This window comes from Bos javanicus, chromosome 15, assembly GCF_032452875.1.
Source record: "Bos javanicus breed banteng chromosome 15, ARS-OSU_banteng_1.0, whole genome shotgun sequence".
Taxonomy (NCBI): Eukaryota; Metazoa; Chordata; class Mammalia; order Artiodactyla; family Bovidae; genus Bos; species Bos javanicus.
In genome coordinates this window covers 42,107,636-42,122,277 of record NC_083882.1, presented here as the reverse complement: position 1 = coordinate 42,122,277, position 14,642 = coordinate 42,107,636, and the positions used below count along the sequence as shown (strand labels likewise).

Here is a 14,642-nt window from a genome sequence, read left to right as displayed (position 1 = left end):
CCCAAATATTGCATGAACATAACTATTTCATTTGCTAAGTGTGGCAGCTCCAGATGGTAAGCTTGTAGAAGAGCACCCGGCAGCTAGTAAATGCTCAATAAGTGTCAGATGTTATAGTCTGTTATTGGTACCGCTGGGGCTAAATTAATGACTTTGGAATTTGGTTTGGAGAAGATTGTTGTTCTTAGTTTTGCATCTATACGACCTTTTGGAGTTCAGTTAGGAGGACCTTGCACTTCTGGTCATGGAGCCACGGAATATCTTCCATGGGACACCCACAGAATCAAGTAATCAAGCACTCCCAGGGAAGCCTACATCAAAGGCCTCCTTCACCTGGCTCCACTCCCTCTCTCACCACCTGCCTCTCAGACAAAGTAGAGATGACTCTTACCTACAGAAGAAGCAAAGAAACAAACATGGATAGAAGGAAGTGACAATTAGTCCCACCTACTGCCTGCAGGGCCCTGCCCCAGGCACTTCCTGTGTGTTTTCTCATAATCCTTCCCGCATCTCTGAGGATGAACCTCAGGACGCCCACGAACAACATGGGGTGAGAATGTCTCCTGATCTCACAGAATCGTGCAGGGGAGATAAGACGACGAAAGCAAAAGCCCTGAGTGTGAAATAGGGGATTAATATGTTTCTTTTCTTTCTCCTTTTTTCACATTTCAATTCCCACTTAACCAACAATAAAAACCAGACTGTCCAGGGTTGCATAACCCTGGGGAAGAGACAAATATCAGGCCTGTTGGCCTTCCTGCCACACACGCTGGCTGTACAAGTTGTCTCCAGGTCTTGGGTCTCACCTTCCCTGATTTCTGGTGCCCTGCAAGCCTCTGACGTGCCTCTCTTATTCTTCCAAACTGTCCCCTACCCAGTAAGCCCCTTCCTCCAGGAAGCCCTTCAGGCTGAATACACAGCTGGAGGAAAGATAGCAGGGGCACCCTTCTCACCTTCCAGGGCCCAGCCTCCCCAGGGATCCGTTCCCCTTCCCTGGAGTCAGCCGAGCACTGCGGGAGCTGGGCCATCTCCCAGCAAGCTCGCCCTTTAATAAGCCAGCAGGTCACATTTTGTTCTCTTTAAATAAGCCTTATAGAAACATTTAAATGTTTATTTCGCTCATAAATTCCCAAGAATGCACCACAGTTTCCTAACTGCCTGGGCGCAGGGATAAATATAGGCCAGTGTCACAGACGGGAATATTAGCTTCCTTTCCCCCATGTCACGTGACGAGCCCTGGCTCGGAAGCTCTGAGCAGCAGACCAGCCCCAGCCCAGGCAGGAGTGGGGAGTCCTGCGCTGGGACCCTGGCAGCGGGTCTGGGAGAGGCCTGTGCAGGCAGGCAGTGTGGGGTGGTGAAGTTGGGATGTCTACACTGCTCGGGGACCTCGGGCAAGTCACTTAACTTCCCTGGGCTTCCTGTTCTCAAACATTAGTTGGAGCAAATAATCCCCATTTTCCAGGCTGGTTTTAAGGGTGACAATGGCAGTGAGGGTAGTGACAGAGGGCGGGCACTGCTGTAGCTGTGTCCCCAGGCCCCTCTCTCACAGCCCGAAGGGCAAATAAGGACTGTCTCTGGAGAGGACGGCCCTGGCCGCAAAGAGGATTAGCACTCCCGTGACAGGATAAAAGGATTCTCTGGGGACTTCCGAGAAAATGATTATTCCAGCAATGAGTCCTAAGAGCATGGGAGAGAGCAGAAGTGCCTCTGCTGAGCTCGGCTGGACATGGGGCTCCTCCCTGCCAAGCGTGGAGGATCAGATTCTGGCTCCCAGAAGGTTCCCCGTTGCCCGCTGTGTGGATTTCCCCGTCACTCACGGCCTGCCCTGCCTCTGTAGATCCTCTTTCCGGCCATCGTCCGGTCTACTCCTAGCAGTCTGGGGTCGTTGCTTAGTTGCTATGTCTTGTCCGACTCTTTGCGACCCCACAGACTATAACCCGCCAGGCTCCTCTGTCCATGGGATTTCCCAGGCAAGCATTCAGGAGTGGGTTGCCATTTCCTTCTCCAGGGGATCTTCCCAACCCAGGGATTGGGAACTCCTGCATGGGCAGGCGAGTTCTTTATGGCTGAGCCACCAGGGAAGCCCCAGTCAGGGGTCACCCACCCCCCAGATTATCCTACTTCTTTGTCACAGTTTTTACTCTTATGCCATCAGCCTTTGAAGTGTGAAAGTGCATAGAGTGTCTGTTAGCCTTCCTCTGTCGGGGAGGAGGGTATCACTCAACCAGTTGGCCATTCATCATGATTATCTTCCATCCTTTCCTCCTCCTTCCTGTCCATCTCCTCCTCCCTTAAGTCCAGGCATTTAATCATCCATACAGCCAATTATGCACCCAGCCTATCACACAACCAGACATCCCTAAGCTCTTACATATGCAAGAGCCTATGCTGAAGGTTGGAGAGACACACATAGCCCCTGACCCTAAAGGAATGCAACCTGACAGGGTACTCAGAGAAATAAAAAAAAGACAAGCTACTCCATTGCTTATGATAGGACCAATAATTGTAATATACATTCCTGACCATCTGCAATAACCAACATTTCTAAAGCACTTTCAGCTTTGTCCTGGACAGTTGCACAGCTATAACCTCACAGCTCTTACTCTCTGACCCAAACCATTAGAAGCCATCCTGATAGAAGAGTCCTCTTGACTCTTTCTGAGCTTCTCTTCCATAGAGGATGGGGTGTCAAGCACCTACCTCCCATGCCTGGGGTTTCTGGTGTCCAAGACACTGGATTTACTGCTGGGTGGGACCAGGGAAGGAGGCCAAGGTGGTGGGAACACCTCAGCAGAAATGGGTTTGAATCTCCACTCAGCCATGACACACCATGTGGCCTTTGACAATTATGTAACCTCTTTAACAAAAAACAGATAATAATAATGTCTACTTTAGGGGTTCCCAGTAGATATCTCCAATGTCTTATACATCAGACTCTAATGCTTTACTGACAGTTTACTTGAAGATGCTTCACTGAAGATCTGAACTGAGCCTGTTTCTGCAAAGGGCAGGATGAGATAAGGATGAATTCAAAATCTTCAAGTGGAGTATTCAAGGTACTCCTCAGTTTCTGGTGGTTAGAGTGTACTTCCTTGTCTCAGTTTCTCATCTGTAAAATGAATAATAATCATACTGATCTCCTAGAATTGTTGATGTAAAATGCTTAGAGCACTGTCGGTCACAAAGGCAGCACAGTAAGTAAGAGGGTTCTCATAGGGTTAGTTGGGGAGGGGGTCCTCCCCACTCTACACAGTCCTTACCAGTTTCCAAGTATTTAACATGCATTATCTATTTCGCCTTCATCTCATTCCTGACAAAGGATTGATTCTTTGAGTCCTGAACCCTTTTCCCACCAGTGTAGAGCACACATTTCTCCAGGGGCCTCCACTGGGGTATAGATGGAACCCTAGCCCACTGACCAGTGAGCACAGGGTCTGAACAGCCAAGGGGAGGCGAAGTGGAGAGTGAAGCTGGCAATCCACCTTACAGAGTCACATGTGTTAAGGTCTAGATATTTCTGGGGATGGCATAGAACAAAGATCCTCCAGTTCCTGATCAGAGAAGGTCATGAGAGCAAATCAGATCAGAGAGACTTGTCATTCAACTGTAAATCCACAAGGAAGTGAACTCCCTGAGAGTGGGGCCTTGGTTGGTTAGAGCTCAATAAACGCTTGGTGAACGAATTCAATAAACATTTATTGAGTAAATTAAACTCAGTTCTATATTTGCTGAGTACCTACCACACGTCAGTGAACTGCCATCCCTTTCCTGTGTACTCAAACTCCACTGCATTGCAATGGGGTGTTTTCTGGACTAGAAAGAAGAAAAACCATGATTCTAGGCCTGTTTCTCAGCTACGAGCCATGAGGCAGTGAAATTCAGGCCTTGTTATTTCTTCATTATGTGACTTTGGACAACTGGCTTAACCTCTCCAAGACTTACTTTCCTAATCTATAAAACGGGTACAGGCATTGCTAACTTACAGGCCATTATAAAGGCCATCTGAGATCATGAGTGTAAAGAGCGTAGCCTAGAACACAGTAGGAGCCTCACATGTTAGTTTCTCTCCTTGCATCCAGCTATAACACCTATGTGCTCTGAGATTTCCAGTTTCCTGGGGATGATGATCTCTGTCCCCACAGTGGCGTTAGAGGACTAACAGCAGTGATACCTGTGAAAACTTTTTAATGGACCATTTTGTGCTGCACGAAAGACTGAGAACTTTGTTGAATACTAAGTGAAGTTGAGTACTTTACCTAGCACTGGCTATATATTATCCTGGTAGAGTCAAGTCGCCTAGGTTTGGGTCTAGGCTCTTACAATCAAACCCCTTAGCTGTGTTGCCCAGTGCACCTTGCTTTCTTTTCTGTGCTTAAATTCTTCATCTATAAATAGGAATAGCAGTAATACCGACCTCACAGAGTCAGTGTGAAAACTAAATGAGATAATATAGACATAAACCTAGCAACATGACTGGAATTGCCTTAAAAGTTAGCTGGTGTGAGCGGCTATTACTGGAACGCTCAGCTTATAGATAAGGAAGCTGAGGCATGATGAATAACCCACCCAGGGTCACACTCAGGGATGAAGCGCAGGCCCCCTTCACTCTGCCACATGGCGAATGTTTCATGTTCCTATGAAACAGAAGCATTTCCTGTGCCTTCCGGAGCTCCCTGGCTGCTTGGGGAACCCTGCTTGGAATTCTGCTCTTCTAACAGGACAGCCATGCGGGATGATGGTAGTGAGTCTGGATGTGTCTCTTACTACGCTAAGCAGGGAGAGAGTTCCAGGTTTGTTATAGTGGCAGCTACCAGGCTATCCAATTCTGGGCCAAAAGATGGGGAGACCCCGCAGCTTCATGGTCGGAGGTTCTAGGAGCTCCACAAACAGATCCTTTCTTGTTAGGGCTAGATGCAGAGGGCTGCTTTTCCAAAAAACACTCCAACCTCATTTTCAGTTAAGTAATAATTGGGGCAGGGGTCAGGGTGGGAGCAAGGATACTGCTGGTTAGTTGAGTGCCCCCGTGATCATGTCAACCAGATGCTGCTGTATGTGAGGGTTAAACATCAGCTTCTGTCTAGAGGATCAGAAAGTGCAGTACAGTAAGTCCCCTACATATGAACCCTCAAGTTGTGAAGTTTCAAAGATGGGAACGTGTATTTGCACGTAAGATCACGTTATTTCACGCATCTAGTGTACTTTGTTCGGAGAAGGCAATGGCACCCCACTCCAGTACTCTTGCCTGGAAAATCCCATGGATGGAGGAGCCTGGTAGGCTGCAGTCCATGCTAAGGGTCGGACACGACTGAGCGACTTCCCTTTCACTTTTCACTTTCATGCATTGGAGAAAGAAATGGCAACCCGCTCCAGTGTTCTTGCCTGGAGAGTCCCAGGGACGGGGAGCCTGGTGGGCTGCCGTCTATGGGGTCGCAGAGTCAGACACGACTGAAGCGACTTAGCGGCAGTGTACTTTGTCTCGTGCACGCCTCCTCTACGAGCAGCTGTGCTTTTGTGTACTTCACTGTACAGCCCTGTATGGAGTGCAGGAGTACAGTAGCTTTATTTCAAGCCCAGGATGTCCAAAAGCATAAAAGCTCACTATGTTCTGGGCTTTTTTTATGTATTACTGGTGTGAAAACTATTATAAACCTATTACAGCACAGTAGTCTACACTGATTGTGTTAGCTGGGTACCTAGGCTAACTTTGTTGGATCTATGAACAAATTAGACTTACAAATGCATTCTCAGAACAGAACTCCTGCATACGTAGGGGACTTATTGGATCAAGTAGATGCTCAGGGAGGCCTGGACTGAGAGGAACACGTGTGTGTGGCCTGAAGAGGGAACAGCACCGTGGCCTGGGTTTCTAGGGCTCAAGACACACCCAAGCGTGCTGTTTTATCGGGACCACGCTGTGGCGCTTCAGGTTTGTAAGGTGGTAAGTTCTACGGGGCCCAGGTTGGCTGCCTCTGACAAGTGGTTTTGGGAGCAGAGGACAGTGTTCCCTTGGTCCTAGCACCCCTCACAGAGGCCCCAGTGCCAAAGCTGAGGATGCTCAGTGCAGGGCATAGACCAGGAATGTGGGCTCGGGGGCCAGGCTGCCTGGGTGCAAGTCCTGGGCCTTTCACTTACAAGCTGTGTGACCCTGGAGCAAGGTGCTTAACTATGCTGTGCCTCAGTTTGCTCAGCTATGAGACGGAACTGATGATGCCTACCTCATAAGGCGGCTTTAAAGTTAACTGAGTTAATAGAGTAGTAACCCCAACAAGGTCCATTTGGTCAAAGCTATGGTTTTTACAGTAGTCATGACAGATGTGAAAGTTGAACCGTAAAGAAGGCTGAGTGCCAAGGAATCAGTGCTTTTGAATTGTGGTGCTGGAGAAACTCTTGAGAGTCCCTTGGACAGCAAGGAGATCAAACCAGTCAACCCTAAAGGAAATCAACCCTGAATATTCCTTGGAAAGACTGATGCTAAAGTTGAAGTTCCAGTACTTTGGCCACCTGATACAAAGAGTGGATTCACTGGAAAAGACCCTGATGCTGGGAAAGATGGAAGGCAAAAGAGAAGGGGGCGGCAGAGAATGAGATGGTTGGATAGCACCACCGGCTAAATGGACATAAATCTGAGCAAACTCCAGGAGATAATGAAGGACAGAGAAGGTTGGTGTGCTGCAGTCCATGGAGTTGCAAGGAGTCAGACACACTTAGCGGCTGAACAACAATGAAAAGCGTAGTACCTGGTAGCACAAGGTTAGCTGTTATTACTGGCTTTATGGATAATGGAGAAGTGCAGTAAGGGAGTGATTAGAGAATGATGATCAGAGTGATGCTGGAGGAGATGATGTGAAAAATGTGAGGTCAGCTTATGAGCTCACACTGACCTGCCCCTGGGGCCTGCCAAAACCCAGGGGATAGGATAGGGTGATAGGGGTGAGATCCAGTGAGAACTGGGCTCTTATAGTTAATATGAATGTCTCCGTACTTGAGGTTTGTAAGGTCCCTCTGAGGAGGCCATGCAGTTCCAGTGAGTGGAGTTGCTAATACGGCTGTTGGTCACAGGCCTGGAAAGGGCTGATGTCCTGGTTATACTGCCTCTAGGGCCTGGGGGTAGGTCTGGTGCCCCACAGGGAGGCAGAGAGAGGCTGGTATGTGTGGGGAGGGGTTGGAGGAGGCTCTGAAATGTGCCATGGCATCAAAGCCTGGAGGAACTGGAGGCAGAGAGGCTCTAGGAAGACGCAGAAACCTCCTTCATGCGTCTGTGGGTCTCCACCCACAACAGGCCGCTGTGACGACAGAACTGAGGGAGTCGGGGGAGGCAGGCTCCAGCCTGACCAGGAAGCAGAGCTGCCAACCACGCACGGGTCCACCCCAGGGACTTTGGTCCAGCGGGTGTAGGTTGGCAGAGGAATCCAGGGGTAACAAGCTCCCAGGTGACTTAGACCAGGCAGGATTTTGCCTGTCTTTAGAGGAAGGGGCTTAGATGTGACCTGAGATCCCTTTCAGCTCTGTCGGTCTGTGATCCCATAGACTTGTATCCTCACAGCTTCTGTTCCTGCCAGAGCCTCTTGGCTACCAGCTCATCCCTTCCGGCCCTTCCCTGCTCAAAGGCCAACCCAGGAAACACTGCTCAGGACACAGCCTTACCAGAGGGCGTCACCAGGAGGCTTTAATTCTTTGTGCATTTTGATTATAGCTTCTGCTTGGGATCTTAAACAGTATATCTCTCTGTCTATCTGTCCAAGTCTGTGCGTGTCTGAAAGTGTGTTTAGGTCTGGCATGTGTATGAGTGTTCATGTGCTTATGAGTGTGTTTGTGTGTGTATGTGTGCGTGTGCAGAAGGAAAAACAGGATCTTTTGTGTTTTTGTGTGAGACGGCCTCAGCTAGTGCTCGTGTCAGCGATGGCAAGTGGGGGCTGGGACCTGAGGAACCAGAAGTAGGGCTGGACCCCGGGGAGCCGTAAACTCAGAAGGATGGTCTGTTTTTGCCTGTTTCACAGAGTGGGAATTCACACAGCACCAGGAGTTCCAGCCCAGTCTTCCTGGCCTCTGCTGCTCTGAGCGACTCAGGCTCCAGCCCCAAGGCTCCAGTCTAACTCTCAAGACCTAACTGTCTCCTGAGGCTGCGGCTGTCGGAGAAGCCCCATGTGGGTTGTCTGATGGGCACTCCAGAGGAAGATGCTCTTTACTTAGGATGCCTCTGGGTTTCTGGAGGACTCAGGGAGGCCCAGGGCCTGTCAGTCAGGGCAGAGAATAAAAGGATAATGAATCTGATGTGGCCTCCAGCCTGGGGTCTAACCTGTCCCAGCTCCACAGTCCCTCAGGCCAAAGCAGGGCCTCAAGGGCTGGGCTGAACAGACAGGGTCCAAGAGGCAGCCACTAACACTCACCCTGGGGAAAAGACGAGGAACCAGAGGTGTGTAAAAGTTAACAGACTCAACACCAGGTCTCTTGACCAGCATATGGAAGAGCTATGACTTCAGCCCAGGTTGGCCTCACTCCAGAGTCCATGTTCTGAAATCCTGCGCTAATGGGCCTCTCACAGGATCCGGGCATCCTGGCTCCAGCTCACCCGGGTTCCTCATGGGTCCTTCTCCTGATAGACTCTGGCACTGCAGAGGCTATTGAGGCCCACAAACAGTCTCCTTATTTTCTTATCTCCCCATGAGCACATAGAGGATCTTCAGAGATCCTGAGGGCCCAGGGTGTTTGTTGTAGAAGTCTGGTTTGGGAAAGTGAGTTTGTGGAGGCTGGAATCTGGAGTTTCTGCTGCTCAGCTGGGGCTCTCTGACCCTCAGCTGTGTGGTGAGCTCCTGGCACCCTATCCCTGTTAGTTATCCCTAGAAATTCACCCTCACCTCTGACCCAGTGAAGTTACACCTACGTGTGGTTTGAAGCCGTGATGGGGAGAAAGGCCAGCAGGCTTTTGTGCCATCTGGTCTTGCATCTTGGTGGAGGTTTGAAGTGTCTTTTAATTAGAGAGGTTTGAAACCAAGAGGAACTGAACTCAGTGTTAAAAGGATCTCTTCTCTGAGGTTGGAGCTGTGTCTCTGCCCATCTTTCATTAATTTATTTTTTTAGGAACACTTGAATACTTGGGGAGCAGGGCATGGCAGCCATTCAGGGGAGTTGCCCAGGATTCAGGTGCTAGATTTTGCATCAGAACCTGTCTTAAGGGCACTATCATTGTGAGTAAAGTGGACAGGGTCAGGGATGACCACAGCAAGAAGTGATCCAGGACTGAGGGGTGGAGATGCTAAGGGAATAGAATCTGGGAAAGGGAATGACCTGAGGATTGGGAGCAGATTGGAATCCAGATGTGTTTTAGTCTAGCTACCTAGGTGGCTCAGTGGTAAAGAATCCGCCTGCCAATGAAAGAGATGCAGATAATAAGAGTTCGATCCCTGGGTCAGGAAGAGCCCCTGGAAGAGGAAATGGCAACCTGCTCCAGTATTCTTGCCTGGAAAATTCCATGGACAGAGGAGCCTGGTAGGCTACAGTCCAGGGTCACAGAAGAGTCGGACATGACTGAGCACACACACACAAGTGTTTCACTTTGTGTTGTACTTCCCTTCTTTAAACTCCGAGATTTCAGTAGATTAGCAAACTTTTTGTTGGGTAAACCTTACAGTCACTGTTGGTAACACTTTGGGGGAATTGTCCACACGTGATTAGGAGCAGCAGCAGGAAAAGGGCAACAACAGAGTACACAGTTTGGGGAAGGCTAGATGTCACCTGCAGAGGAGTGGAGGAACAGTGTGGAGCCACTGAAAGGAGCTGGACCGCAGCACCCACCATAGCCCAGGACACTCCTGGGAGTGGGGCTCAGTTAAGCCCTGAGCTGGTGCCTACGGCCAAGGGCATGAGGGCTTGGCTTACTGTCATTGAGAAATTCAAGGGCTCTCCAAGGCTGCCAAGTCCTACAGCATCTCAATCCTAAGAGCTTGGGATGTGGGGATTCAAGAGGCTGTTCTTTTCTAATTATCTGTTCTTTTTATTATCTTAGTTCCCACAGTTACGATGTGAAAAGAAAACAAATGTCATTATAACATGAAACTATTCACTAAGAATCTGCCCACTTTTCAAATGTATCAAATTAATGCCAGCTCATATATCCTTCCCTTACTTAACAAGTATCTCTCCCTCAGTCTCAGGGACATTTGGAGAACTGTCAGATACAACTGGATGGATAAGTTCAGTGCAAACCAACTGCAAAGTTCATCAAGTTCAAAAGACCACGTCGGAGACCTTCACATACAAGATCTTAGATCAATGAGGAGCTCATGGAGTTGGACCAGTTAACAGATGAATTCAAAATTATGAGGATGATGGAAAGATAGGTTCTTCATGAGGGAATATTGAGGGATCGAAAGAGGTCCTTAGAAAAATGAATGAAGCCCTTCAATATTAAACAAGCAGAATCTCTTAATGAATGTGCTATAAAGTAAAATGTAAAGGTTGTGACATCATGTGAACAGATCGCTTCACTGGCATAGAAAATATGTAATACAAAAATCAACATACTTGATTAATTCTCTGTTCCTTCTAAAAATTAGCATATAAGCTATATTTTGTAATATGTACGGTTAAAAGTTTATCTTCACAATATCATTTGTACAGTTAAACCTCAATGAAACCTTTCAATCTACTTTCATCATTGCCTTTTTTATAATAAAATCTTACTGAAACCCTTTTTCACTATTTACTAAGAAACTTTGATCTTCATTTTAAGAGGATTCAGTTTAAGTGACCTGATGCTGGTGCCCACAGCCCTGACAGGACAAGGCCCTCCATGCTGGTGGTTCTCCTCCAGGTATCTCTCCATCCTAGGAGGGCAGTCTGACTTCCCAGGAGACCTCAGTCAGACACAGCCCAGGAGGTTCCACTTTCAGGGTATGTGGGGGCCAACTCAAATGACCTTTGTATATGTATTCCTTGGTGTGGAAGCCACACACCTTCCCCGGGCCCTCTGCCGCCTGCAAAGGCTGGTGGCACACCCTATGGCCTCAGCCCAGGGCACTTGGCGTGGCCCCGGCCAGACAAGCTGCAGGAAGGGAGGCACTTACTTGGCCGGCGGGGCTCTGGGCTGCCTGTGGCTCTCCGGGGGGCTCCTCGTCCTCGGGAATGTGGGGCATGGCAGCCTCCTGGCGGGAGTGACTGCGTGTGCCCGGAACCTCCGCTGCGTCAGCCCCAAAGATGCTCCAAGAGGCCTGGGCTCCACAGGCTGAGGAGACGCCAAAAGGACAAGTCAAACCCAGTCCCATCCCTGACCCACGCCGGGTCCCATTTCCAGGAGCCACAAACCGCAGAGAGCGCCTGCTTGAGTTTACAGCAACAAGGGCTAAAATAGGCGAGCAGAGGGCATCTGGAATTGCATTTCCTCCTGCTCTTTCGCTCTGTTTACAAAGTCAGAGGCGACCTTAGAGATTTTGCATCTAATTTAGGCTGTACAGGAAACAGCCATCCCAGAAGGGTGCCTCGAACGCCTCGAAGCCATAACCGATGGAAGATACTCCAATGGGAGCCAGACTTGTGTTTGCCAGCCATTTATTGAGCAGCTACTGGGTGTTAGGCATTATCTAGGAACGTTACAAACATCACCTAATTTAATCCTCACGCTGTAGGCATTACTATTTGCATTTTATAGATAAGAGAACTATTTGGAGAGTGGAAGCCACTTGCCCAAATCATCCAGAGACCAAGCTTTTGAATCAAGATCTTCCTGATTTGGAGGCCACTATACCTTACAACCTTGCTTGGTCAGATGCGGGAGGAGGAAGGGATGGTGGTTCCTGAGTCCTGCCCCATGCCTCACCTCAGGCCCTTTAGCAGCAATTCTGATCCTCAGTTGAGGAACAGCCCTCACTGGACCTGCCAGGACTCTGCTAAAGTCATGGTTCTGGAGGCTCAGCCAGGGTGGATCTCTTGTGCCTTGTGCAGTACACAACCCCAGCAACCTTGGGTTGCTGCCCCAAAGCCACACTTAACCCTCCCTCCCCTTTTCTTTCAGCTTTCTGAAAAAATAATAAAGGAAGCTGAGCACCGAAGAATTGATGCTTTTGAACTGCAGTGTTGGAGAAGACTCTTAAGAATCCCTTGGACTGCAAGGAGATCAAACCAGTCAATTGTAAAGGAAATCAGTCCTGAATATTCATTGGAAGGACTGATGTTGAAGCTGAAACTCCAATACTTTGGCCACCTGATGCGAAGAACTGACTCATTGGAAAAGACCTGATGCTGGGAAAGACTGAAGGCAGGAGGAGAAGCGGACGACAGAGGATGAGACAGTTGGATGGCATCACAGACTCAATGGACATGAGTTTGAGTGAACTCCGGGAGTTGGTGATGGACAGGAAGGCCTGGCGTGCTGCAGTCCATGGGGTCGCGAAGAGCTGGACACGACTGAGTGACTGAACTGAACTGAACCCTCTCCCATGGGGTAGCAGCCTTGAGATCTGGTTGGGGTTGACACCAGTCAGCATAATCTCATCCATCTCAGCAGAGATCGGCTCAGGGCTAGACAATAGATCCAGACTGAGCCAAGGAGCACGAGGCAGTGATCTGGGACCCCGATGCTCTCTCTTGCTCTGGGTGGTGGAGTGTGCAAGTCTGGTGCTATGGATGCCATTCTGCCTCCATGAGGAAGGCCAGACTGAGGAGAAAACTTGACACCTAGAGGAGAGCAGAGACAGGAGATCTGCAGAGAAACGGAGCTGGAGCCCTGGTCAGAGCTCACCTGCAGCTGGAACTATTTCTTAATTATCCAGTTACACAAAGAATTTAGTCTCAGAGTGTTTAAATCAGTTTGAGTTGAGGTTACTTTTAACTACTAAGTACTGTTACTTGTAAGTACGAACTGCATTTTCACATTTCCTGGCTGTTAAGAGGTGTAGGACCAAGATCTGGCAATAAACCTGAGCCAATGGGTCAGGCTCCTCTGATTCCTCTTAGAAAAGGGGACCAGTCACGTCAGGTCTCCATCTGGAGAGGCAGGACGGCAAGGTCGAAGGAACACAGGCTGGGAACCGGATATCTGGATTTGAGGCTCCACTCTGCCCCTCACTGGCTGCTTAGCCTAGAAGCCTGGCTTCACCTCTGAGCCTTGGTTTCCTCATCAGGGAACAGAGATAAGAATGCCTCCCATGCAGAATAGTCCCAAGATGAAAAGAGAGCTCACTCAGCATGGAGTAGATGTTCACAGAGGCCACCTACATGCTGGTCTGCAGTCCAGAAGCTTGGCTTGAGCCCAGGGCCTCTGCCTGACCTCTTCTCATCCCTAAACCCCTTTAGGTTCCCCTGCCCTGGAAGGTGAGGAATGCCTCCAGGGACCCGAAAACCAACAACCAGTCTGATTATACAACTTCGGGGGTTCTTTGAAGGAGCTGCTGTGGGGGACAGCAGATGAAAGCCACCAGAGGCAGATGTCATCCTTAGACCCTGGCCAAGGCCACACTCAGGAGCTGCCGGGACACAGAGGGGAAATGGAAGACACTGCCATTTACTGAGTACCTACTATGCGCCAGGCCCTATGCAAGGTGCTGTTTGCTGGAGACTACTGGAGAAGGAGCCAGAAGGCCCTGCCACTGCCCACAACACCAGGAGTTCTTCTTGTTCCACCTGTCCCAAGAAAGGGCTCAGGAAGGTGCTAGTGTCACTGAGCTATGGGGTGGCTCAGATGTGGCATCAGCCACAGCTCTTACTGACGCCCCCCCCACCAACACTCACCTCTAAACCAAGCTTCCTGAGGCAGACAAGGTGGTCACAGATACCCAGATCACGATACCACAGGTATCGACTGATCACAGATACCCAGAAATTCATGTTGAGCTGTATTTTAAGAATTGGAGAACTTTATCTCTGGGAGTTTTAGTCCTTGTGACCACCATCTTGACTTTTGTCCTTCTCTTCACTGCACAGGGAACCCCATTCATCTCTGAAACAGTTGGCTGACCCCTGCTGGTCAGCTCAAGAAATCTCAAGTAGAGGACCTGTGAGCTGACCTCCTTCACCACAAACACTCACATCTACTCTACCATGAAGATGAAGAAGATGTGGTCTTGGCCCCAAAGGAGCATGGAATCCAGTGGGGCAGGGGCGGGGGAGACAGCCAGAAAACCAGATGAAGAGGGTAAACACTTTGAAAGTGAGATGCTTTCCCAGAAAAGGGTCCCTAACTCGGGAAATTGGGATGAGTAGAATACCGTTTTAAGGAAGATTTCACATTAGAAATGGCATTTAGACTGAGCCATAAATACTGAAATGCTGATGGGATTTCTCTGAACAGAATAGCTGGAGGAGGTGAGACAGGAAGGTGGGTCATTGCCAAGAGGACAGATTTAACCTGACTTTTGGGAACAAGAGCTATGGGACCAGGGTATGCTGTGCCTCCCAGCCCAAATGGTTTCTGTATAAGTAAATTGAGCAACAGGTTTGCCCAAAGATGAGCTCTGTGATGAATTCCCATCACCCCAACTTGGGTGTCAGCAGCAGGGACAACAATGCTGTGCTGTGCTTAGTCGCCCAGTCGCGTCTGATTCTTTGCAACCCCATGGAATGCAGCCTGCCAGGCTCCTCTGTCCTTGGGGGTTCCCCAGGCAAGAATTTTGGAGTGTGTCTCTATGCCCTCCTCGGTGGATCTTCCCAAC

At 49.3% G+C, this 14,642-nt stretch overlaps 1 protein-coding gene across 6 annotated transcripts in view; it reads right to left on the bottom strand.

Moving 5' to 3' along the window:
- IRAG1 (inositol 1,4,5-triphosphate receptor associated 1) overlaps window positions 1-14,642 on the bottom strand; it is a 125,951-nt gene that overhangs the window by 66,257 nt on the left and 45,052 nt on the right. For 3 of the 6 annotated variants that reach the window (XM_061440798.1, XM_061440799.1, XM_061440800.1), the window contains exon 2: window positions 11,064-11,221. The exons of 2 other annotated variants lie outside the window; for them this stretch is intronic. In XM_061440798.1, the coding sequence (XP_061296782.1) occupies window positions 11,064-11,221 (158 nt within the window). Of the gene's footprint in view, window positions 1-11,063; window positions 11,222-14,642 lie in introns of those variants that run through there. One more of the 6 variants, XM_061440801.1, reaches the window with a different exon arrangement.